We start from the raw sequence: 23749 nt of genomic DNA on the forward strand, positions 1-23749 counted from the left end.
CCTGGGGTCGGCGCCGGGGGCGGCGGGGCCGGGGCCGGGCGGTGGCGGCGGCGGGCGGGCGGCGGCGGGCGGGCGGCCGGGAGGGGATCGCGAACAAACAACGGCGGCCATGTTGAGAGGGCATCGGTGCGCTAAACTTCTCGGGCAGGCTGCCGGGCGCGCGCCTCACCGGGGTCTCCCCCCCTGCCCGGCCAGGATGACAGTGAAGTTGGGAGACGGCGGCGGCGGCGGGGAGGACGGGCTCAAGCGGCTGGGCAAGCGGGCGGCCGACGACGACTCGCTGGAGGGCGAGGGGCCCGGCGGCGGGGACGCGGCCGACGAGAGCGGCGGCACAAAGAGGGACGCCAGGACCCCCCGGGACGGCGGCGACGGCCCCCCGGCGCCCGCGGGCGGCCCGCAGGCCCCGTCCCCGCCGCCCGCCTGCCCTCAGGACCAGCACCACTTCCTCCGGTCCAGCGTGAGGCCGCAGAGCAAGAGGCTCAGGAAGGACTCGTCGTGCGCCGGGGGGAGCGGCGGCGCGGGCGGCTCGGGGCCGCGCGGAAAAGGTGAGGGGGACTCCGGCTTCTGCGGGGTGGGGGTGGGGGGCAGGGGGGCCCTGCCCGTGCCCTGGCTTCCGCGGCGGGGGGCACCGTGCAGGAGGACGCGCCCCCGCTCTGCCCCGAGGAGCCTGTTTCTCTCTGTGTCGGAACTACGTGAGGAGGCAGTGAGGACCCTCTCTCCGGGCAAGTACAATGGATTCCTGAAGGGTGGGTTTTGTTTTCTCTGAAAGGATCGTCTGTGATTTACATGGTAGGCTATTTCGCAGACAATGCTTTGGGGAAGGAAAGAGAGAATACCTCCTGTATCTCTTTCCCGGACGCACAACAAAGGAGTGGGCTTTCCAAACCCATTGCATAAGAAGCCAAACATGATTGATCACAGGGTCTGACTGGGGCCCATCGCCCTCTACCTCAGGTATTCCAGGCTCAGGAGTCCTAAAGACATCCAGATGCAGCCCTTTGAGTCCACAAAGGGTTCCCTGGGTGCCACAGAAACCGTGTCCCCTAGGGCAGGAGGCCACGGGAACACTTGGTGACCTGGTACAGGCAGGGAGCAGTCTGGGTGTTTGCCCCGGTGCTCCCGGTGAGGGAGGGTGGTACAGCTTTCCTGGGGTCCCCACCCCAATCAGAAGAAAACCACGTGCCAGTGTGGTTGCTGCTTTCCTCTGTTTGTGCGCCCGCCTTCCTGACTGTGTAAGTGAGCTCCTCTTCACTCCTCTTCGTCTGAGGCCAAGTCTGCAGCACTTTTACAGATAGCAGATGTAACAGAGTTCCGGTGAGCTTTACAGGAAAGAAACTTTTACTTAGTTCCTTGGGAAATGGTCATTTAAGTTTATTAGAAGCCCTGACAATTTGAAGAAGGAAAGATTTCAGAAACTAACAGAGAGAACCATTTTGGAGATGCGTGCAAATACGTACATTTACACTTGCTTCTGCCTTCTCTTCACCTGGGGAGGGCTGGCATCTGAAATCATGCTGGCCTTACCAGATTTTTGGTAAAGATACTTGATGTAGGCATACTTAAGGTTGTGAGTATAAGGTAATTTTGCATGTTTCAGAAATTAAGCCTTGTGTCCTATGCGTTTATGTTGGTGTGAAAGTTGCTGATCAGTTAGGAAAGCATTGATTTGTTTTATCAGCTTTGTTTTGTAAAAAATAGTTTTTCACTCCTAGTTACAGGTGTGTCTGAGTTATCACCAGTAAGCTCCTGGGATGCCTTCAAGGGTTTGTTTGTGGCTCAGAAGTCCTGGCAGCGTCCACGGCCTTGCCAACTTGGCTCTCTGACCTGCATCTGCTCGTCTGACTTGTTGAATCTGCCGGAATGAGAAGCACACTCACCTGTGAGACAAGGTGGTGAAGTGAAAGCACTCTGCACCTGTACGCGGCCGCCCCGTGGGAGGCGGAGTGGTGCTTACGCTTTGGGGTGCAGTTGCTCTTGGCAGTCAGGTGATGAGGGGAGGTCTGCTTTTGTTTGCATAGTTGAGCGTGGCTCATCCAGAGAAGGTCTCCTGGATTAGCCTCCCATCAGCCGTTGGCACTTCTCTTCTTGGTTCTTGTCCCTGCGTGTGCTTGGGGCAGCAGTCGACTTTCTGTTAGGAGAATGGATATGTGTTAGAATTGGTGCTTCTTGTGACTTTTATGTATTTTCTTGTTTTAGCAAGCGAATATTTCTTTATTAAACAATAAAGCTAAACCGTAATGGTGGCTTTTAGGAGTAAGAAGCGTGTCTGCTTTGCTTCATAGAAAGTGTTGAGCCTGGCATTTCCTGGGGGGGCCTGATCTTGTCGGCACCTGTCACTGTGCCCAGAACACCCCCCTCCTCATGCCTCCATAACCTCTGCTCACTTACCACCTCCATGAACAGCCAGCAAAGGTCCGGTTCCAACCGCACGCCTGGTAACCTCTGCAAACATTTCTTAGAGGAGTGTTTGTCTTAACAGACTGGAAATCTCCATCTCGGGTGCTGAGTGCAGATCAGTGAGGAAACGAACAGTCCTAGCATTTGTTAATTTTTCGCTTGAAAACAGTGTAATGTCCGTTATGCTCAAGGAGTGCTCCCAGTCCAGTCATTGGCGGTTCCTTGGTTGATCACTGACTGCTCTTGCCAGTTTGAATCTGAACTGCCAGGCGTGAGAACCTTGCCGTGAGTCTGGAGGAAAAGCCTTAGGGAGGAAAGGAGGTCTGCCTTGTGCCTCTGTGCACACCACTCTGCTTTCTTTCTGAGAAGACAGTCTTTTGTCAACTTCAACGAATAATGCTTTTGTAGCACAATGCCGAATTAGGTTATGTTGGCATTCTAAGGGGGCAGGGAGCTAAGAGCATCTATGTGCTACACATGTTACCTCTCTCTTACTCTCATTTTAAATGGGTGCAGAAACTGAGGTTTGTTGTCTTAATAACGGGGCGAGCTTCAGGCCAGAAACCAGTAAACCTCCTTGATGCCAGCGCACATGTTCCTGCTGCCCCACCTTGCCACCCAGAGTGACCCGAGGGTGCTCTTGAGACCGAGATCCAGAGTTCGTGTATCTCTGAGAACCTGGTCCAGGAGACAGAGCCCCGAAGCCCTTCTCCTTCTGGCCAGTTTGTGATTTGGGTGATTCTTGGCTAACTGGTCTCTTTCTTGGAGCCTCAATTTCTTTGTCCGTAAATGGGGATAATGCCAGTGTCTGGCTCAGCACAGTAAATAACACAGCCAAGGCCTGCCGTAAGTGGTTAAAAGGTTCCCGGGGCTTCTGTTATGGAAAACGTGGTAGCTTTGAGGTTAGGGAGCTACAGAGTCTGGACAGGTAGACTGGGTTGGGTATCACCTGTTGGGAGGTAGAGAGAGAGGTCCCAGGAATATTCCTAAGCTGTTGACTGCCCTCTGGGGCAATTGTAAGCACAAGGTAGACTCTCAGTTTCTCTGCTGCCCTTCAGTCCCCTACCCCACCCCCTTTCTGCCCAAGAACCTTCATTCTCCCCAACTTCAGGCCAGCTGGTCATGAATTGTGCCATCTCCACAGTTGGGCAGTGTCGCCTGGTTTCACTGTGCTTGTACTTAGGAATCAGTAAATCACTGTAGAGAACTTACTTATATTTTGCATAAACTGCGGGCTGCTTATAGCTTCCAGGTGTTTTTGAAAGACCTCAGATGAGACATGTCACCCCGATGTGGTCAGCCTTTGAGAGATGAGTACCATATGGCAGAGAGGGGTGAGCCAGCAGTCAGGAGACCTGACTTCTCCCCCAGAGCTGCTTTGTGGCTGGCTCAGCTATGGGGCAAAGGGAAAGTCCCTTGACGTGCCCGAACTTTAGGTTCATCACTTCCAAAATGGGTTTGGGTGAGATAGTGCCTAAAGCCATCCTGACCTTAACGCTTAGGGGTGAAGGGGTCAGCTGTGCAGACGGGACTTGGATCCTGTGTGTTTCAAGAGAGATTCTGGAAGGTAGGTTGCGTGAAAACAGGGTAGCTCTGTGTTTTGGGCTCTGCCTAGCCCTTGCCTCTGGGGGAGCCCCTGGCAGGGAGTGGTCAGAGTGTGCCCCTTCTACCCAGGGGCGTGCCCGCGTTGTCACGCAGGCGCAGTCTGCTTGTCGTCGGCTCTGCAGTCACTCGTCACTGCTCGGGCATTTGGGCCAGGCCCCAGGAGGCCGGTTGAAGTATGGCCATGAATGCTGTGAACTCCCTGTCCTTCATACTCTCTGTGGAGGGAGAGGGACAATCAGATTGTCAAGACCACTGAGGCTGTAGCGCTCTGATTCTTGTGCCCAGTGTGACTCAGTAAGTGATGTTTAATAAAATCAGATGCAGTGATGACAGTGTGGAGCCCACTGTGGCCACCTGGGCAGGGGCACCGGGCTCTGCCGAAAGCCCTCAGACCTTGTCGGGAGAAGAGGAGGAGGAAGGCAAGGCCTCTGCCCCCTCGCCCCACACACCCTGCGTGCGGCACTGTAAGGTAGGAGACACAGTAACCTGGACATGTCCTATTGTGTGCCCCGGACCCCTTGTGCATGGTAGGTCAGGAGACCTGTGTCCCTGGCCACTTCAGAGATGGGCCCTGATGGAACTGCAGGCTAGAGAGGGAAACCCCTGCAACCCAGGGGCTCTTGTAAATTATTAAGTTCAGAGTTGTATGGATTACACTCGTTTTGCATCGAAGACACGGACAGAGTGTAGAGACCAATAGGTGAGGTAACATTTCAATATTGGTTTGAAGGCTGAGCTACTTCTCAAATACCTTGTTGGCTTTAATGTCAAAGCTAGCGTTTCCATGGTGTTTGCTTGTGGAATTGTCCTTTGCCAACCAAGGATACTGTAGGATTTTCATCTTATGTAGTATGTTGTGTCTTGTTTTGTATCATATGAAGATGTGAAGATGATAAAGGAATGATTTCAGATAGTGGAGTCATAGATGTAAGAATGAGCTTTGTCATAGGTAGGGGTGCATGGAAGCATTTTAGGACATGGAGTAAGTGCAGTGTTAGCGCTGAATAGCGACGGGAGAAATGCCAGAGAAGGAAGAGGTTCTAAGATGTTGTGTTTGCAACGGATGTCGAGAATTCCAGAAAGTCTTCACCTTATTTGACGGAGAAGGCATATGTTTTCATGGAAACAATGGGGTTTTAGTTATGTTTTTCTCAAACGTTTTGGGGTGAAGCGGTGTGCCTGTGAGGGAGCGCAGCCCCGGGAGTGTAGAGGACGCCGAGGCTTGGTGCCATGTGGAGGCTGCGGACACTGCGGGCTGTGATTGGGGTCGCCCCGGACTGCATGGTTCCAGGTCACCTTCGGCTCACGGAACAGGATGTCTCAGAGGCGGGGACCCTGCACCGGGGCTCTGGTGGTACGGCTGCAGCGTCCACACTGGTTCTGCAGAGACCGGTTGAAGGACGAGCCCGTGGGAGGCTGCCTTGCGGAGCGCTGGCCGCGTGGAGCGGAGCAACTCTTGGAGGCCCGTTGGCCAGTGGTGTGTGATGTGCGTGATGACAGACACCGGCCCGGGGAAGCGTCTGGATCTGCCTGCTGAGGCGACACCCTGACTGGGAATGGCCTTGGTGGAGAGGGTGCCCCCTCAGTCACGTCCAGGCTGTGAAAGCAAGCTTGACGGTTGTGGCGCTTGACACAGGTGAGCTGTGCTACGAGGGGTGCAGGAGCGGCCCCCAGGAGACTTTGGCATTTTGTCTCCACCTCGACTGTGGCATATTGTGACCTGAGGTGGACAGGTGCACGGACCAGGTGTGCCATCCTCGGCCTCTGAGAGATCCCTGTCCTCTCGTACCACAGACCCAGGCCACGGGGAAGCGTTCCCGCGCCGGGGTCGGAGGCAGGTGCGCCTGCAGACGGACTGCCTTTAGCTCATGTTGAACCATCTTCCCAGCTGAGAAGGTGCAGAGTGGATGAAGTGAGGGGAGGCTCATGTGTTCTCCCCTCGAGGGACATCACTGAGCATCTCGCAGTGCTGGTCTGCTGTGTTCTCTGTTAACATTCCTGACCCTGGGAAGGAACTTTCCCAGACTCTGAAAGAAAGCTCTGGGATAGTGAGTTATTGCCTGATAGGACAGATTGTTGTTACATCTTCTGTCTGTGACCTAAATTGAGTCATGCAGTTTTGTTTTTAGAGGTGAACATCCTCCCAACATCCTAACTCTTGTCACTATTAGCTGTGTGGCTTTGGGCAAGTCACTGAACCTGTCGAGGACGGAGGGAGGGGTGTCAAGGTCCAGTTCCCTCCCCCTCCAAACCCCTGGATCCTTTAGCTCTGTGTGGAGTAAAGATATAGAAGCATCCGTAACACGGGTGGCAGCCGCCATGGTGTCGTGTGGCTCAAGAGGAAGATGCCCGGGCTTGGTTCTAGCTGCCCGGTGACCTTGGGCCATCTCTGAAATGTAGACAATAGCTACGTGCTGAGAAGACAGAAAGGAGCAAAGCATTTGCATGTGCTTCTGAGGTGCCGTGGAGCCGCACGCTCCTGGGTCCAAGCAGCTGTGTGGCATGCCCGGCAAGCTGCTCCCCCCCCCAGGTCTAAGCACCCCCACTTGGAAGATAGGGATTGTTTCCTCCACTTCAGGTGGTGTGAGGGGCATGGGTGATAGGGTTCCAGGCTCATTCAGAGATGTGTGATGGCGGGGACCTAGAGGAAGCAGGCAGCCTAGCTTGTCCAGAGGCAGAGTGGGCAGCCGTGCAGCCTCGGAAGGCAGACTGCGGCCACACGTCTGCATCCCTCAAATGCAAGCTCTGGAGAACAGGCTGTGGCCAGGGTTGGTGATTTGGAGACCAGGGAGGAGGCTGTTAAAGTTATCTTAGGGGTGGTATGGAGCTGGCCTGGGAACATGGCCACAGAAATGGGGACAGGAGAAGCTGGGTGGTCCCTGGGCAGCTGGAGGATTGTGACACAGAAGTAGGCTGACAGGGAAGAGTGGGCTCTGTTGGAGGCATTGGGTCTTGGGCAGGTGAGGGGCCCCTGCCCTGCTCTCCGTGGGTTTCTGAACTCTAGTGGAGCATCTGCTGTGTTTGAGGCCTGGTGCCAGGCTTGGGCACTGAAAAGTCAGACACTGTTCCTGCTTTCAGAGACCTTGCTGTTGGGATCCTATTCTTGTACATTGCTTCCCTGCAGGTTCCTTGGATACCGACATCTCATCACGCGGACCCTTGTTCACTCTCTTTGTGGCCTCAGAAACTAGTTGCAGACAGAGCATTGACTTTGGTCCTCTACTTTTTTCCTCTGGGCTTCTTGCACCTGCTGCCCCCACCCCCCTACCCCCGGAGAAAGCCCCTGTACCCACCCAGTCTTGTTCATAGTGGTCTTCTCTTTCTGCCTCCGGCCTTCCCACTTCTGTCCTTGCTTGCTTCTCTCTCCCCCTTTACTCATCACTGTTTTTATTGCAATGCTTCTGCACAGGTGGGAGGCCCCCTACCCAGGGGCCCACTGTCGCGTTCCCTCACAGTCTCTCTGGTCCTATTTCTTGTTTCTGCTTGAGCTGGTGTGCTTGGATGAGCCTGAAGTGAAGCGCTGAGCCATTCTTGTCTGAAATTTGGGGGATGAACCAGATGGCCTGTTCTCTTTCTACTCTGAAGTTTTGTGATTCTAGTTTACTTTTAAAAAGCATTCAGGGTCTAGAATCATGGTCACCAAACGTTAGAAATGGTTACTTGGGGTGATTGGTTTTCGCTTTTGAACATTTTGACCTTTCATATGTTTTCTTTATCCTGCTCTCTATCTCTGAGGGTCTTTCCAGCTCAGAAATGCTTCCATTGTGTTTTCCTTCACTGTTCATTCTCCTTGTCTTGGTTCTCACTGGTCCTGTGATCCAGTGAAATCTCACAAGAGCTAGCCAGACATCTGCATTATAGACTTCTCAGAAACATACGTCTGTTCCTTTCAAGTAGGTCTGATACTGCTGTGGGCTGGCAGAGAGGTAAACCTGAGCTGTGATTGTTGTCGGGCTAGTTAGCAAGTTGCTGTTGTTTTGGAAAAAAGAGAGTTAATGAATGCTTCATCAGAAGTTGAAAATAACTCTGACGTGCTCTGTTGTGGGTGGCGCAGAGGTGGACGGCAGCCCTTCCTCAGATAACTCCACCTGAGGGGTTGGTTATAGGCTCCAACTCAGCAGGCCCTTCCTGTGCATAAGAGCCGTGTCCTGAATGGCTGCCGCGACCTGGCCTTGTGTTTGAAGCAGAAGCGTCTGTGAGGCGATGGGAAATGGCCTGAAGCCGGTCATCCCTGCAAATGTGCTTGAAAGTCACCACCTGTTGGAGACATCTTGGGAAGTGCTGGGTTCACTAATTAGGTCATGTCTTGGGTTTGGTTTGGTTTGGTGAGGAATGGACCAAGTCAGATGTGTATTGAATACACCCTTAGCCCACTGGGCAGCATCTTGCCACCTGTTGTGCCCGCGGGCCAGGGGAGGAGCAGCCGGAGGAAGGGCTGGTGGGGCTGTGACACCCGGAGCCTGACGGTATCTTACTCTATCGGGGCGCTGCGGACCATGATTGTCAAGCTCTCGGACAGAGCGCTGGCACTTTCTGCGATGCCAGAAATACTCTGTGCTCACCAGCATGGGAGCCACGAGCTGCACGTGGGCATTGGCCACTAGAAATGTGGCTGGTGTGAACAAGGAACTGGGTTTTTTGTTTTATTGAATTTTAATAAATCAGCATTTACGCCTTGGGTGGTGGCAGCTGAATTGGACAGTGCAGTGGGATAAACAACAATTTTGGGGACCCAGTCACGTTGCCTTCTGAAGTCACCAAACTGGTGCACTTTTCCACACGAGAGAATATCCCCCATTTTATGTAGTGGCGTGATTTTTCTGCATGTGTGACCACACATTCTGCTCTCCAATAGCTGACTGATCTTTTTTTTTTAAAGATTTATTTATTTATTTGAGAGAGCGAGAGTACATGAGAGGGGTGAGGGTTAGAGGGAGAAGCAGGCTCTTCGCCGAGCAGGGAGCCTGATGCAGGACCCGATCCCGGGACTCCAGGATCATGACCTGAGCCGAAGGCAGTCGCTTAACCAACTGAGCCACCCAGGCGCCCCGCAATAGCTGACTGATCTAACATAGGTCCGTGGCACACTCTGGGGGAGGTCCAACATGTGTGTTAGAGCACGGTGACCCTGCCTCCCCCTGTCCCTTGGGCCACCCCTGCCCCATGGCTTGTGTTTTTCCAGGGATGGTCTTTGCAAGTGTATATGGATTAGTGGATTTAAAATGTTTCACTTCCTCTGATTTTCTGTGAAATCCCTGTCTTTCGTCCCTGCTCTGGAGGCAGACCCCTGTCAAGATGAGGGAAGTGTAGCCACGTAGGGAGGCCCCTGATTGCCCAGGAAGAGGACCTCCCTCGAAAAGCTCATGATTGGGGCGCCTGGGGGGCTCAGTCGTTAAGCATCTGCCTTCGGCTCAGGTCATGATCCCGGGGTCCTGGGATCGAACCCTGCATTGGGCTCCCTGCTCCTCGGGAAGCCTACTTCTCCCTCTCCCACTCCCCCTGCTTGTGTTCCTGCTCTTGCTGTGTCTCTCTCTGTCAAATAAATAAAATCTTTAAAGAAAAGAAAAGCTCATGATTATCTCACTAGGAAAGCATTTTAACGATAATTTGCATTTGTTTCACTTTTGTGTTTTTTTTTAATTGAAGATTTTACTTATTAGAGAGAGAGCACGCACAAGCGGGGGGAGGGGCAGAGGGAGAGGGAGAAGCAGGCTTCCTTCTGAGCAGGGAGCCCGATGTGGAACTCGATTCCAGGACCCTGGGATCATGACCTGAGCCAAAGGCAGACGCTCAACCGACTGAGCCACCCAGGTGTCCTCACTTTTGCTTTTCAAAACACTTTTATTTTTATGATCTTATTTTTACCACCCTGCCCGCCCCCCCCCCAAACCGTGCAGAGTTTGATGATTGCTCACCATGGATGGTCCTGAAGTTCCATAGGATGAAATTCCAGTCATTGCAGGGGTGTGCCTGGCCTTCCCTGCACTCTGAGGAAGGGACCAGATGGGTGGGAAGATTGGGTCACAAAAGGTTTTTATCTGTGACTGCCTCTGTTCTCCCAGGAGCATGGAGCTGTCAGTCCGTGGCAGCCCCGCACAGTCCATCCTGCTCTCCCCTCTCAGCGTGGCTTCCAAGGGCTTGTCGTGAGATTAGGAACTGATATTTTCAGAGCAGTTGTGAGGTTGTCATTAGATTTTGTTGGTGAAAATTGATCAAGAAAAAGGAGTTCCAAGACCTTTTAAAGATTCATTTAAAGGCATCAAATGATTCGTGTTCTGAAGTATTGGTTATATCTAAGAGAAGGCATTGAAACTCAGATGTTTTCTTGAGTTTGAATTTCAATTTGTTGATTTGAAAAGACAAGATTTATTTCACCCCAAACACATTGGAGAAAGACACTGTAATATATGATGTGGGTTTTCAGGTCATGGGGGCAAAGGGCTGTTGGCCTCTGATGGGGACGTGGTGGTCATGCTCCTTCATTGGGTCTGCAGAGAGCTCTCTCTTTTTCTCCCTGTAAAAAGGTTGGAAAGAGTCATGAGGTCAGGTCGGGATGAGGTCGTTGCCGAATAGTGCTAGCGGGCATCCAATGGTGGCGCCACCCAGTGGAGGCGTGTGCAGTGGGGCCTTCCTGAGCTCTGCTGCCTTCTGGAACAGGTCACCATATGGTTCTTTCTTTCCAAGGAGCTGATGGTGGCGGATCATCGTCCGGAAATGGGTCTGGGGCTGTTCCTGCTGCACCTGCGGGGGGCTCCCGCTCCTCTTCCCGGAACTTGGGGTCTTCCAGCGGTGAGAAGGAAGAAGGCAAGAAGGCCCGGCGGCAGTGGGAGTCGTGGAGCACAGAGGATAAGAACACTTTCTTCGAGGGGCTCTATGAGGTGAGCTCTGGGGCCAGGACAGGCGGCCGAAAGTCCCAGTCTCTTTCCACTCCGTCCGTGTTTCTGTTGGCCTCTGCCTTGCTGACCACGTGGCTGCAAGATCTACTAGGTCAGCAGTTCAGTGGGGAGCCCCTCGCGGGCAGCAGGCGTGGGTCCCCAAGGCCCCGGACTCGCCCTCTGACCTTGGCTCTTTATCCCCTCATTGTGACTTTTAAAAGCTGATGCTAGTGAAGTGGCTGTTAGGAGGTGTTCTTGTTTGATTCATTTCTTTCTACTCCCAAGAGTCTACCCGTTGTCTCAGGTACATTCTTTTTTCTCTTTTTTAAAGATTTTATTTATTTTTGAGAGAGCATCCGCGCAAGTGAGAGCAGGGGGAGGGGCAGAGAGAATCTTAAGCAGACTCGTTGCTGAGCGCAGAGCCCCACATGGGACTCAGTCTCATGACCCTGAGATCATGACCTGGGCTGAAACCATGGGTTGGACACTTAACCTATTGAGCTCTGCAGGCACCCTGAGATACATTCTTGACTGCAGGGTGACATTCTTGACTGCAGGGTGGAGCCTGTCTCTGGGCCTTCCCCTTGCAGTTAAGAGGGCTCCTCAGAGGAGTGGCCCCTGATGGGGAGGGACAAGGGGACACTTGCCACATCAGTCAGAGCCGGCAGCTTAACCCCAAGAGATGTCACAGTGGACCTGGGACAGAGTCGAAAGTCCTAAAAGTAGAGAGAAGCTGCTCCCGGATCCCACTGCCCAAAGAAGCACCTGTGCTCCCTACCAGCTGTTTTCACTTCCACGGTTTGCTTTTTCATGTGTTTGTAACTATGGAGAACATATTCCTTTTGTTAATGTCAAATGCACTTTCATGGTAGGTTACAGTTCTTATGTTGAGTATTTTTCTTAGTGCCTATAAATATTCTACTTCAGATGAAAACAACCTGTGGCTTGCATGCTCGCTGCCCGTTTTTATAAATAAAGCTTTATTGGGACGCAGCCATGCCCATTCACTTGTATATAGTTTCTGGCTGCTTTTGAGGACAGTGGCAGCTCCAGCAAATACTGAGTGGCCCGAGATATTTGAGTGTTTACCCTCTAGCCAGTCCTCACTCTCTTTCACCATCCTTGTATCCTTGGTTGTTGTGGTTCCTTCCAGGTTCTGTTGTAAGCGATGCTACACTGAACATCTTTGTGCATATTCCATATTTTAGACTGCTTCATTGGGCTATAGTGTCAGGAGTAGGTTACTTAGTCAGCGAGCCTATTCCTTTAATAGTGATAGCAGTGATGGAAAAGTCTTGCCAAGCTTGGCAAACAGGGCTCATAGCAGAAAGGGGCTTTGGAATTGATGCTCTGAAGTGTCCATGAGAGATTAGAAAGGGTGAGGAGCTAGAACTCAATGCTGGTGTCAGAATAGTCCTGTGGCTGCCCCTCTCACTTCAGGGGGCCACCGCTTCGGTTCTGCCGTCCCGGTTGGAGGAGGCCCGTCTGTCCGTGTTGATGGACTCCGTCGTCCAGGGAGACCATGAGGTGTATATTTGAGGCTTGTTCCTGTAGGTACAGAGTCTTTCAAGCGAGTTCAGATGTGTTCTCTTTCTTCCCTGTGACAGTTTAAGAGGATAGCCTAGGGGCTGATTTTGTATAGTTACATTTCCAGACTGTGCCTCTTTGAAGTTGGTTAGGCAGAGAAGACTGGAGGCCCCAGGACCGTTGTCACATCGTGCCGCTGATTGATGCTCCCCTGCAAGCTTTGCTGTGGTCCTTTCTGGGGAGATCGCGGCTCTGCGGGGGTCTGGCCACCCGGGTGCAGAATGCAGGCCAGAGCTGTGCTTGTCGATTAAAAGTGGGGGAAGGATTCCCCGTCAGTGACCCACCCTGCCTTTCTTCAGGTAAATTAGTTCATTCGCTTCTCGCTGGGCCAGCCTTCTTGTTCTACATTTTCTGCTAGATAGGTGTTGGAGGTCTCCTGAAATCCTTGATGAACAGTCTCTGTTGTGGTCACTTCCTGCTTTCCACAGTTGGTGCTGTGTGCACACTGTGTGCATGTGCGTGTGCGTGCGCACGTTGGGGCGGAGGCGTGAGTGTGTGCTTTACAGCTGACACTTGGTGTGTCTGCCCAAGGCGCAGCGGGACCCTGACGGGGTCTTGATGGAGGGCTGATGAGCTGGGGGGCTGTGACTGAACAGTGTATGTGGGGGGGGGGGGTGTGGGAGCTCAGCACGTGTCTCTGCTCTGCAGCGTATGTGCCGTCATCCCTGCCTTCCGGTGCACACGTCTGACGACCCAGCTCAGCACAGAGAGGCTGTCATGACCTAGAGGGACGGGGCGGGGGACTGGCTGAAGCCCGACTGGATGCAGGAACTCCCAACGATGTCATGGAGGCTGTGTCACCCCGCGTGCGGGCGGTGACATGCTGTGCTTACTGCCTCCTTGACAGCGCTCAGAGATGAGAGTGCCACCCCCACCACCCACTCCAGCTGGGACAGGTCTGGGAAGACTCAGATGGGCCAGGCCTGTCCTACACTTCCTGTGGCCAGGGGTGTGGGTCGTGGCCCCCATGACAGGGAGCTGGTGGGGCGGCCAGCAGGGCAAGTGCCTGTAGTGATGTCATCCTTGACACCCTCTTACTCTGTTTCGAGTAAGCCGGTCACTGACTTTTCGTTTTCCTTCTTCTGTCTGTGGTTCCTGTCCTACAGCTGCATAGCCAGCATCCTGTGCTTACTTCTCACCGCGCAGATAATTGCTAAAGGTTCATCTGCATCCAGAGCACTACAGGAATGCTAGAATGCAAAGAAGTCCACCTTAAGGGTTGACAGTCTGATTAGGGAAATGCAGCAGGAACATAAAAGGTGGCGCAGTCAGGAAGCCTGTGCTAACAAATGCCACAAGAATTCAGAAGGCAGCATAGTCTGAGAGTCACCAGACCCAGATTCTGGTCCCAGGCTGGCGAGCGCGCACCTGTCTGGGTTTGCTGCCCTGCTGCACAGGGGAGCTGAGGGACGGAGAGGCTGTCTGGGCTTGCTCCGTCATGGTTCTGATCAGGGGCTGAGAGGGGACCTATGGGGGAGGGCGCATCCAGAGGAGGGCATTCAAGATACCTTTTTATGTTCTTTATTTTTATAACAGTGAAGAAGCTTTAATTCTTAGATTTCTTATACTTTAACTTTTCACTTTAAAACCATTTCAGACTTGGAAAAAGTTGCAGAAAAAGTACAAAGAATTCCATGTGCCCTTTCCTGATGTTCACATAACGTCACTGTTACCAGCACAATGAGGAGATTCGACGTGGATACTGTAGCATTTACTGACCTGTGGGCCTTACTCAGGTTTAGCCGGTGTTCCCACTGATGTCATTTCTAGATCAGGTTCCCACATTGCATTCAGTGGTCATGACTCCTGAGCCCTCCACACGCAGACAGGCCCTCAGTCTCTGCCTCCTTTCTTCCGTCTTTCAAGACCTTGACGCTTTTTTTTTTTAAATTCAAATTCAGTTTAGTTAACCTGTACTGTATTACTAGTTTCAGGAGTAGAAGTTAGTGATGTATCATTTGCATATGACACCTAGTGCTCATTCCGTCGTGTGTCTTCCTTAATGCCCATCACCCGGTTACCCCATCCCCCCCACCTCCCCTCCAGCAACCCTCAGTCTGTTTCCTAGAGTTAAGAGTCTCTTATAGTTTACCTCCGTCTCTGATTTCATCTTATTTTTCCTTTCCTCCTCCTATATTTATATGTTTTCTTAAATTCCACGTGTGAGTAAAATCATATAATTGTCTTTCTCTGACTGACTTATTTTGCTTAGCATAATACCCTCTAGTTCTATCCACGGCATTGCAAATGGCAAGATTTTGTTCTTTTTGATGGCTGCATAATATTTCATTGTATATATAGACCACATCTTCTTTATCCATTCGTCTGTTGATGGACATCTGGGCTCTTTCCGTAGTTTTGCTATTGTGGACATTGCTGCTATGAACATTGGGGTGCATGTGCCCCTTCGGATCACTACATTTGTATCTTTGGGGTAAATATCCAGTAGTGCAATTGCTGGGTCATAGGGTAGCTCTGTTTTTATTATTGTTATTATTTTTAAAGATTTCATTTATCTATTTGACGCAGAGAGACAGTGAGAGAGGGAACACAAACGGGGAGTGGGAGAGGGAGAAGCAGGCTTCCCGCCAAGCAGGGAGCCTGATGTGGGACTTGATCCCAGGACCCCGGGACCATGACCCGAGCTTAAGGCAGATGCTTAACAACTGAGCCACCCAGGCGCCCGGGTAGCTCTATTTTTAATACTGTTTTCCAGAGTGGCTGCATCAGCTTGCGTTCCCACCAACAGTGTAAGAGGGTTCCCCTTTGTCTGCATCCTCGACAACATCTGTTGTTTTCTAAGTTGTTAATTTTAACCATTCTGACAGGTGTGAGGTGGTATCTCATTGTGGTTTTGATTTGTATTTCCCTGATGCCGAGTGATTTTGAGCATTTTTTCATGTAAGACCTTGACATTTTTGAAGATTCCTGGTCTTTTGGGTTGTGGAATGCTGTCAGTGTGGGCATCTCTGAGGTTACCTCATAATTAAATGTACATTTTGCATTTTTGTCAAGAATCCCACAGGAGTGCCAGGCTGTTCTGGGCACATCCTGTCCAGAGTGCGTGATGTGCTCCATCCTGTCTGGTGGTGTGAACCTTGATTATTGCATTCAGGTGGCACCTGCTAGGTCCTGTACCGACTAGTCTTTTTTTTTTTTTCCTTTTTACTTTGGGACTATGTAAATACCCTGTTTTTCATTTCTTTCTCCACTAACTTTAGCAACCATGCCACTTTTTACCTGAAATAACTATGATTACACTGTTTGCCTAATGATGATTTTCTGACCATTCTTTTTTCTACACTTATTAGAGATCTTGTGCAAGAAAAAGCTCTCCCTTCTCCCCCCATTTAGGTACGAATGCAGTGACTTATTTTTATCTGTGTGGGCTCAAGGACATGTAGCCTATTCTATGTCACAATCCGTTCCTATCCCTGTTGGTTTTGTTGCCCAAATTGTTGCAGGTTTGGGAGGCTCTTCAGGTTGGCTCCTGTCATGCTCAAGCACTTGCATACTTTCCAGCATAGCAAGATACTCCAGACTCACTGGTACTTTACCTGCTCCCATCTCTTCAAGGCACCCTGGTTCCTTCTGGGAAGTGGGATTTAGAAGCCAAGAAAGGGGTGCTGGGGGTGCTTGCGCTACTGGTCTGCTGGTCTGCTCTCACCTCTGGGCCCTCCCCAGGACTTCTGTCTTGGCTTCGATGAAGTATCAGAAGCTTCCACACAGTGCTGGTGGTGACTGTTCTCTGGAACACCACTTCCATTCTGAAAATGCCAGAAAATCTCAGTTCCTACGAGGAGATGTTGAAGGAAGGGATGGCCCATAGATGTGTGGTTCTCTTACTAAGTGTTCATATTTGCTGTCCCTGTGAATATAGGTTAGGTTTCATTTGGTCGAAGCAGTGAGGATGTTTCTGAATAGTTGACGTATTGTTTTGAAGCCAGGTATAGAGCACCCTCACCTCCTCCATCCTTGTAGTCTGTGTTCTGTGTTCCCGTGATTGTCTTCACCGAGCGGTCTTCTTTCATGGTCTCTCGGCCCTTCCGTCTGAGGGATGAGCATTGTGCTCTCCTACTCCAGGGCTCTTTCCTCTTTGGTCTCCTATCCCTGAGTTTCCACTGCCGCTTTGTCCGTTATTTGAGTTAAAACCTGAGGTTCTAGGGAGGTGAGGTTGAATTTCATGTACAAAGAAGAGCCGTGAAGGACGTTTGCTTGACCACAGTGGTCTCCTTTTCCCTTTCTCCTTTCTCGGGAAGTGTCTGGGTTGTGCAGAAGACTGCCTTGTTGTAACCTCTGTGCTTTTAATGTGGACTTCATTTTCTAGCATGGGAAAGACTTTGAAGCCATTCAGAACAACATTGCCCTCAAGTACAAGAAGAAAGGCAAACCAGCAAGCATGGTGAAGAACAAAGAGCAGGTTCGGCATTTCTACTACCGCACGTGGCACAAGATCACCAAGTACATTGACTTTGATAACGGTGAGTGTGCTTGGGCACAGTTCGCTGCTAGTCAGGAACTGGTTCCCACAAACCCACAAGACACACCCTCTGGCATTGTTCTCACCTGGCCACATGGCCAGGGATACCGTGCCTCGTGGCGCTTTGGCTGGTGGTACGTCGGTTAAGCTGAATGGTGAGGAAGCTGTGTGTATTTCTAAGGTCCCTGGGTGCCTGGGCGTCTTGGTCCCTGGCTCACTCTGGTCCCGTGTCCCGTGCTGGGAGGCTAGGGCCCCTGGTTGACCAGGAGAGGCGGGCCACGGGTGCGGGCCAGCCAGAATCGGACCCCCTCGGTGCCCGCCCTTCTTTCCCAAGTGGGGGCTCCTTGGGGTGAGGGTGGGGTATGGCCGGTGTGTGGTGGGCCAGGGGGAGGGCCAGCGGGGAGGGCTAGCTTTCTCAGGGCTCTTGTCTGCGTTTGAAGCCAGGCTCGAGTAGTCCTGTGTTCGGTTCACATGTCCGGGTCAGCACTCAGAGCGGCCTTTCCGACCAGCCTCTTTGTCCCTAGGGGACGTGTGGCTACCTCCTGTCTCCACGTGTCATGCCTGCCTCTCCGTCATCAATTCACCTTTCTTGATGTTGCTCTTCGTTTCTATAGCTTCACTCATAGCTCGGTCATTCCGGACATTTGCTTCTACCAACTTCACTCATTTCTGACTCTCCTGTTAAAATAGTCTAAGTTCTGATGTAGAATAGCTGTGGTGGCTATGGTCTGTCACTCGCGCTTTGAATCTTTGCCGCTGTGAGCCCTTGGTGTCAGCCCTGATGGATGACCTCCCGTGTTTCCCGTGGGCATACTCTCGGCCCATTTGGGGAGTCTCGGCCATGCGTGTGCCAGCGACCCCCCAGGCTGACCCATCCAACTCTCCTCCCTGGCTCTCCCACAGGTCAGCATTCCGGGACATGGGGTTCCTCCTCTGGCCTGACAAAGGCCCAGAGAGCACGATTCAAGCAGTCTCCTTTTGTAAAGGGTCAGATAGTAAATATTTTGGGCTTTGGGGTTTGCAGTCTGTCGAAAATGTTTGTAGACAAAAGGTAAGCAGGTGTGTGTTGCTGTGTTCCAGAAACAGTTCCTTCACGAAAAGAGGCTATGGGCTGTGTTTGGCCTGTGAGCTGTAGTTTGCTGACCCCTGCCCTAGAGAAATCCTTCCTCGCTGCCACTGGCCAGTGTGGGAGCCCTTGGGGATGGAGCACCCAAGCTCCAGACAGTCACAGTTGTTACCTGACCCTGTCACCTGAATATACTTACCTCCGAATCTCCGTGGACATCTGTCACCAGTCTTGTTGGTTGTACCTCAGAGCTTTTCGGGTCTGTCCTCGCCACCTGGTCAGGACAACAGGGGTTGGTCCTGTTCCAGATCATCGCTGTTCTCCCATGGCCCAGTCCCACTGTTCCAAAGCTGCCCCTCACATCACGAGATCCCCACCAGGTGTGCCTCCTCCAGGCTGCCCCCTGCCTCAGCCCCTCCCACAGCCCCACCAGGTGCTCTCATGCTGACCCGCGGGCCGGCGGGAGTGGGGTCTCCACCATCCTGGTACCTGCACTCCTGCTCACCTTCCCAGACCGAGCGTCTGTGCTGTTCTCCTGGAAATTCCTCCCTGAATCCTTCCCTGCCCCTCCTGCTCTCTGAGTGTGGACCGGCTCTGTGCCTGTGGCTGAGGACGTCCCCCGCAGGGCAGACGAGAAAACCCAGGCACAGCCATGCAGGCCCTCACCCGCGCCCACCGAGACGGTCAGTGGGGGAGCCGAGACCCCCCTTCTTCCCAGACGCCCTCTGCCATGTGCTCAGTGCAGATCCTCACCCCTCCCGCGAGCGCCAGCTTGCAGGCCACTTTTCACACCCCTGTGGGGTTTCTCTCTGCTTCCTGTTGAGTGTCCTTTTGTTGAGTGATGTCACTACAGGTGAATAAGTTTTTACTTTTCCTTTTGGACCGGCAGGTCACTTCTGGTGGTTTTAAATAATGCGCTTGTGGACATCCCTGTTCACAGGGCACTTTCCTTCAGAAGCACTTTCTTCAGGTAAATTACAGGATTGAGATCAGTTTAGTTGCGTCTCGTTGTGAGCGTCTCGTCGTGAGGGCTAATTGTCCTCTCTGAGGATGAGCATCAGGCCTGCTGGCCTGTTGAGCACACCCCACCCGTGGCCAGTCTTTCTCCACGGCAGGACCCCGTGTGCAGTGCCTTCATTCTGCTGAGTTTATGGCCCCACTGAGCTGCTCTCTGGCCAGCACGATGCTCTTGTTTCCATGAGTCCTTTCCAGGTCCCTTTCCGCTTGAGCGCCTTCACTGGATACCTCGAGCGGTGTCCTTCCGGTCCTTGCAGGGGACACGTGTCTCAGTGTTTGCGACACATAATTGAAGCCACCTGGGAGGAGGGAGGGCTCAGCACCCCAAGCCAGTCCCTCCAGCTGCAGGGGCCTCCAGCCCAGCCTGGCGCCTTCATGGGGAAAGTAGATCAGGAAAGAACAGTGGGTCTGGCACCTTGGGACGGCATATCCGTTGACGTGGATTGCCATTCTTTCTGGAGACCTGCGGAAATGGGCTGTTGATTGCCACGCTTTGGGGACCATCCCTAGGTCATACTTGGCAGATATTTTGCTGATACTCTGTTGTTTATTGGCTTTCGGGGTTCCTATGAGCATTAACAGAAGATTCTCTGCTGGCCTGGGTGTGTGGCAGCCAGTCAGCCACGTTTTGTTCTTTACCAGAGTGTCACCATGCCGTCTGTGTACCTGCTGGCTGTGCATGTCCTTAGCTGACCATGCTTCTCAGATCACGAGTTTATTTGAAAACATCAACACTGGTCCAGATCCTGACGAATCTAAGACTTAATAACATCTGTGGTCTTCACAAACCCCTTCCCTGCCTTCTGCAGTGGCCCATGTCCCCACTGTCCTTCACCTGACCTGTGCGCTTCTTGGTGGCTTAGCGGGTTTAGCGTCTGCCTTCGGCTCAGGTCATGATCCCGGGGTCCTGGGATTGAGCTCCATGTCGGGCGTCCTGCTTGGCAGGGAGTCTGCTTGAGGATTCCCTCTCGCCCTCTGTCCCTTCTCCTACATTCCCCTCCTCCACCCCAATACATAAATAACATCTTTAAAAAAAAAACAGTGATCCCATGAGAAGAGCTTTCTTTCTGTTGAGCTGATGGTTCCAACAAAGTTACTTTTTTTTTTGAGGTTCTATTTATTTGTCAGAGAGAGAGAGAGGGAACATAAGCAGAGGGAGTGGGAGAGGAAGAAGCAGGCTCTCTGCCGAGCAGGGAGACCGATGTGGGGCTCGATTCCAGGACCCTGGGATCATGACCTGAGCCGAAGGCAGACGCTTAACGACTGAGCCATCCAGGCGCCCCTCCACCAAGGTTTCTGGCTGGTCCTGGTGATCTCTCCACGTTGGTGGCAGCCCGGTGACCACATTAAGCCTGAGAGCTGCCTGCCCTTTGTGGTGTGCTGGCAGTTACCTCAGGGCTTGGCGCTGCCCAGCCGCCCTCCCCTCCTCAGCCCCTGGCAAGCTCGGATCCACTTCATGTCTCTGCGGGTTTGCCTGTTCTGGACATTTCATAGCAACAGTATCAGTATGTGGCCTCTACCTGAGCACCGTGTCTTCTCAGTTCATCCACTTCGTGGCAGATGCTAGAACTCTATTCCCTCACATGGCCGATACCATCCCACTGTGTGTTCCGTGCTTGTTTATCCACTTCCTAGCCGTCTCAAAGTGTCCTGAGCAGCGGTCCCCCATGAGAGTCCTGACGAGGCCTTGGTCTTTCTCTGAAGAACCTTCAGGAGCGCTTGGTGGATGTTAGTGGAGTCCCAGGCTCCTGGCAGCCTATGTGAGGTTCAGAACCTTTGGTTTAGATCATTCGTTCAATGATCTAATTTTCCGCTTACTAATGTATTTTTGTTTTCCTTTCCTGGTGACTTAATCATAAGCACTGAGTGTTAGGAGTTTGAAAAGAGCTCTCTGAGGAGAAGCCAGAGAGAGCCGTTGTGAGGACAGTGGAGGGACAGGCTGCCTGGGTCACTGCTCTGTGAGGTGGTGGGGATGGCACCAGACTGTGCTGGGCCCGGGCTGGCAGATCGCACTCAGGTTTGGCTTCAGGTAACCTGGAACTCAAAGCATCTCGGTCTTAAGCACAGAAGGATTTGTTCTCTCATGTCCAAGACCGCAGGGAGACGGTCCAGGGCGGGCATCAGGGACCAGGTCTGCCCTGTTTCTGCTCTGCAATCCCCTGCATGTTTGTGTCCAGGACGGCTCCAGGCAGCAGCTCTGCAGGGAAGAGGGGTGAGCCAGAGGGCCACATTCGTCCTGGGTCAGTCTTCAGTCATGTCAGGAGCTTCTGGAAGTCTCGGGCTCACACCAAAGGCCAGTGGCCCCGTCTGGCCCCAGGGCAGGCTGGGGCGTGTACTGTCTGACCTGGATGCGTTGCTTCTCGAATGAAGTGGGTCTTTTGCTGAGGAGCAGGGGGAGAGTGGGTATTGGTACTTGCAATGGTGGGGGGCTGCATTTCCTCTTCCGTCTGGCCCCAAGCCCCTGGCCATTGGTCAGTGGTCAGATGGCCCGACAGGTCAGCTTCCTCGGTCCCGGGGCCGCTGGCCTCACATGGAGCTCGGGTGGGTCTGTGTGTGCAGAGACAGATGCTGTCACCCCACCTCTGCCTCCGTGGAAGCTGGCCACATGGCCATCCCAGTCTCTCCCCCTGCTGTGAGGACTCACTTCCTAGCCCCTCCCCAGTCTCTCTGTCTGACTTCTTACCTTATTTTGTAAATTTGAAAACCAGCCCCTTGTTCCCATGTGCGCCTCACTCATTTCCCCGGGGTTGATGTTCTGGGGGACCAGCGTGCAGTGGTCGAAACTGCAGATGAGGGGCATGAATGTCTCCCATGCTGGTCCTGTGCCATGAGCTGGCTGACCCCGGCATGGGTGTCTTCCCATTGTAATGCATGATCCTGTCTCCATCTTTCAGTGTTCTCCCGCGGGCTGAAGAAGTCGTCCCAGGAGCTGTACGGTCTGATCTGCTATGGCGAGCTGCGGAAGAAGGTCGGGGGCTGTGAGTATGGGACGCCAGGGGTCCCTGTGCTGCTTGCGGCCCCCCACCGGCAGGGCCTGCCCTCCTGTCACCATTGGTCTGTGACGCCAGGGCTCTTTTCCTTCTGACTAGAATCTTGAAGACATTTTGGGGTGCAGTGGGTTGAAGAGCACCCTGGCCTCCACATACCTGCACCTTCACTTAGACTTACATGTTGCTGACACTGGTCACTTCGGAGCGCCCCCACCCCACGTGTGCACTTTTTCTTGCTCGGCATCCTAGCAGGGCCCTGACCCTTCATCCTGTGTCCCCTGAGCTCAGGCACGTTGTCCTGCGTGCCCACAATCCTGTTATCAAACAGGTGCCGCGGTCTTACCGAGTCCCTGTCTGTGTTCCCAGAATACCCAACACCTAGTCCAGTCACACTGGTTGGGGTGCCGGCCGGGGCGCGGGTTGGGGATGTGGTCCTGCTTGTACCTGTGGCCCCCCTTGGAGCTGTTGATGGGAATAGCCTCGCCTTTGGTCTTGCACGACACTGGTACTTAGAAGGGTCTGGGCCCCTCCCCGTAGGTCCCTCTGCTTGTCTCCTTGTAACCAGATTCTCATTAGATGTAGGGGTGCTCTGGCCTTTCGAGGGCCCTGAGCGTCCAGTGGCCAGCCTCGCCTCCTCGTGCGGCCCCAGTCGAGGGGCATCCTTGTGTCTGCAGGAGCCACTGGCCACCCTCCCACGGTGAAAGGGTGCTCACCCAGAGGGCCACTCCAGAGGCCCAGTGAGACCATGTGAGAAGGTCGGAAACCATCTCCTCCCTGGTCACCCAGCACGCCACCATTCAGGGGGCGGCGGGGCGGGGGTGTGGAAGCAGCAGAGGGACAGGGAGGATGGGTGTCCATGGTTCGTGGACTGTGCTGCACATGCCCGCCTAAAAACCAGACAGGCGGCCTGGCTCCCTGACCCCGTCCTCCCCGTGGTCTGAGCACTTCTTTGTCACCTGCTGGTTTGTCCTGGGGTGCTCCCGAATGTGATGCTGTACGGGGCACCGACTGTTCCCGGCCACTGCTGTGGTGGCCCCTCCTTCGTCCCTGCCATGTCCAGGTCTCAGCCCGTGCTCCCCCAGCCCATCTGAGTCCTTGCGAGGGTGGCCTGGCTCCCTTACCTTGGGTGGCTTACTGTCGCCCCCCTTCCCTCCCCGGGCAGCCTTGGGACCCTGGCCCCAAGGGCCTTCGTGCTTGGACCTCTGCCCTTCTTCCTGCTGCCCTGCAGCTCAGCTGACCCCATCCTGCTGGTGACATCTCCCCAGTCTCTCTCGGCCCAGCTCCATGTCACACGTTCTCTCGCCCACGCACGTGCACACACCCCTGAGGTCCCACCTGAGCTCTTAGTGCCCTCCACCCCCGTGGGGCTTGTCCGCCTGAGCCCTGCCTGTCCCCCACCCATGGATCCACTCACTGGAATGCTGCTGTGTCGTTTTGTGAATCTTCGCAGGGAAGGGGCAGCCTTCAGCAGAGTGCCGTGGGTGCTGTGGCCTCTCACGACTGCTTGTGGGTAGGCGTTTCTGGGCTGTGCAGAAATTGTGGTCAGAGCATGCTTTTATATTAAGTTGCCTTTCCTAACTGAGGTCTCCGGACACAGGTGAGTCCTAAAACAGTGGACATCCCTGAGACTCGGACATTTGCACCATGCGTCCAGCGTCAGGGCCGCTGCTGCACTGGGTGGCATCCCTGGGGCTGAGGAGGCTCCATTTTGATGAAAACAAGTGTCCGTACA

At 53.3% G+C, this 23749-nt stretch overlaps 1 protein-coding gene across 5 annotated transcripts in view; it reads left to right on the top strand.

The window, feature by feature from the left end:
* Positions 1–23749, top strand: part of CRAMP1 (cramped chromatin regulator homolog 1) — a 58202-nt gene that overhangs the window by 2415 nt on the left and 32038 nt on the right. For 4 of the 5 annotated variants that reach the window (XM_035021906.1, XM_035021903.1, XM_035021905.1 and 1 more), the window contains exons 2-5: positions 196–545; positions 10687–10880; positions 16792–16945; positions 21922–22005. In XM_035021906.1, coding sequence (XP_034877797.1) covers positions 197–545; positions 10687–10880; positions 16792–16945; positions 21922–22005 — 781 coding nt within the window. In that variant the 5' untranslated portion in view covers position 196. The remainder of the gene's footprint in view (positions 1–195; positions 546–10686; positions 10881–16791; positions 16946–21921; positions 22006–23749) is intronic. The other variant, XM_035021907.1, reaches the window with a different exon arrangement.

Source organism: Mirounga leonina, unplaced genomic scaffold, assembly GCF_011800145.1.
Source record: "Mirounga leonina isolate KUSES-001 unplaced genomic scaffold, KU_Mleo_1.0 Mir_175, whole genome shotgun sequence".
Lineage (NCBI taxonomy): Eukaryota > Metazoa > Chordata > Mammalia > Carnivora > Phocidae > Mirounga > Mirounga leonina.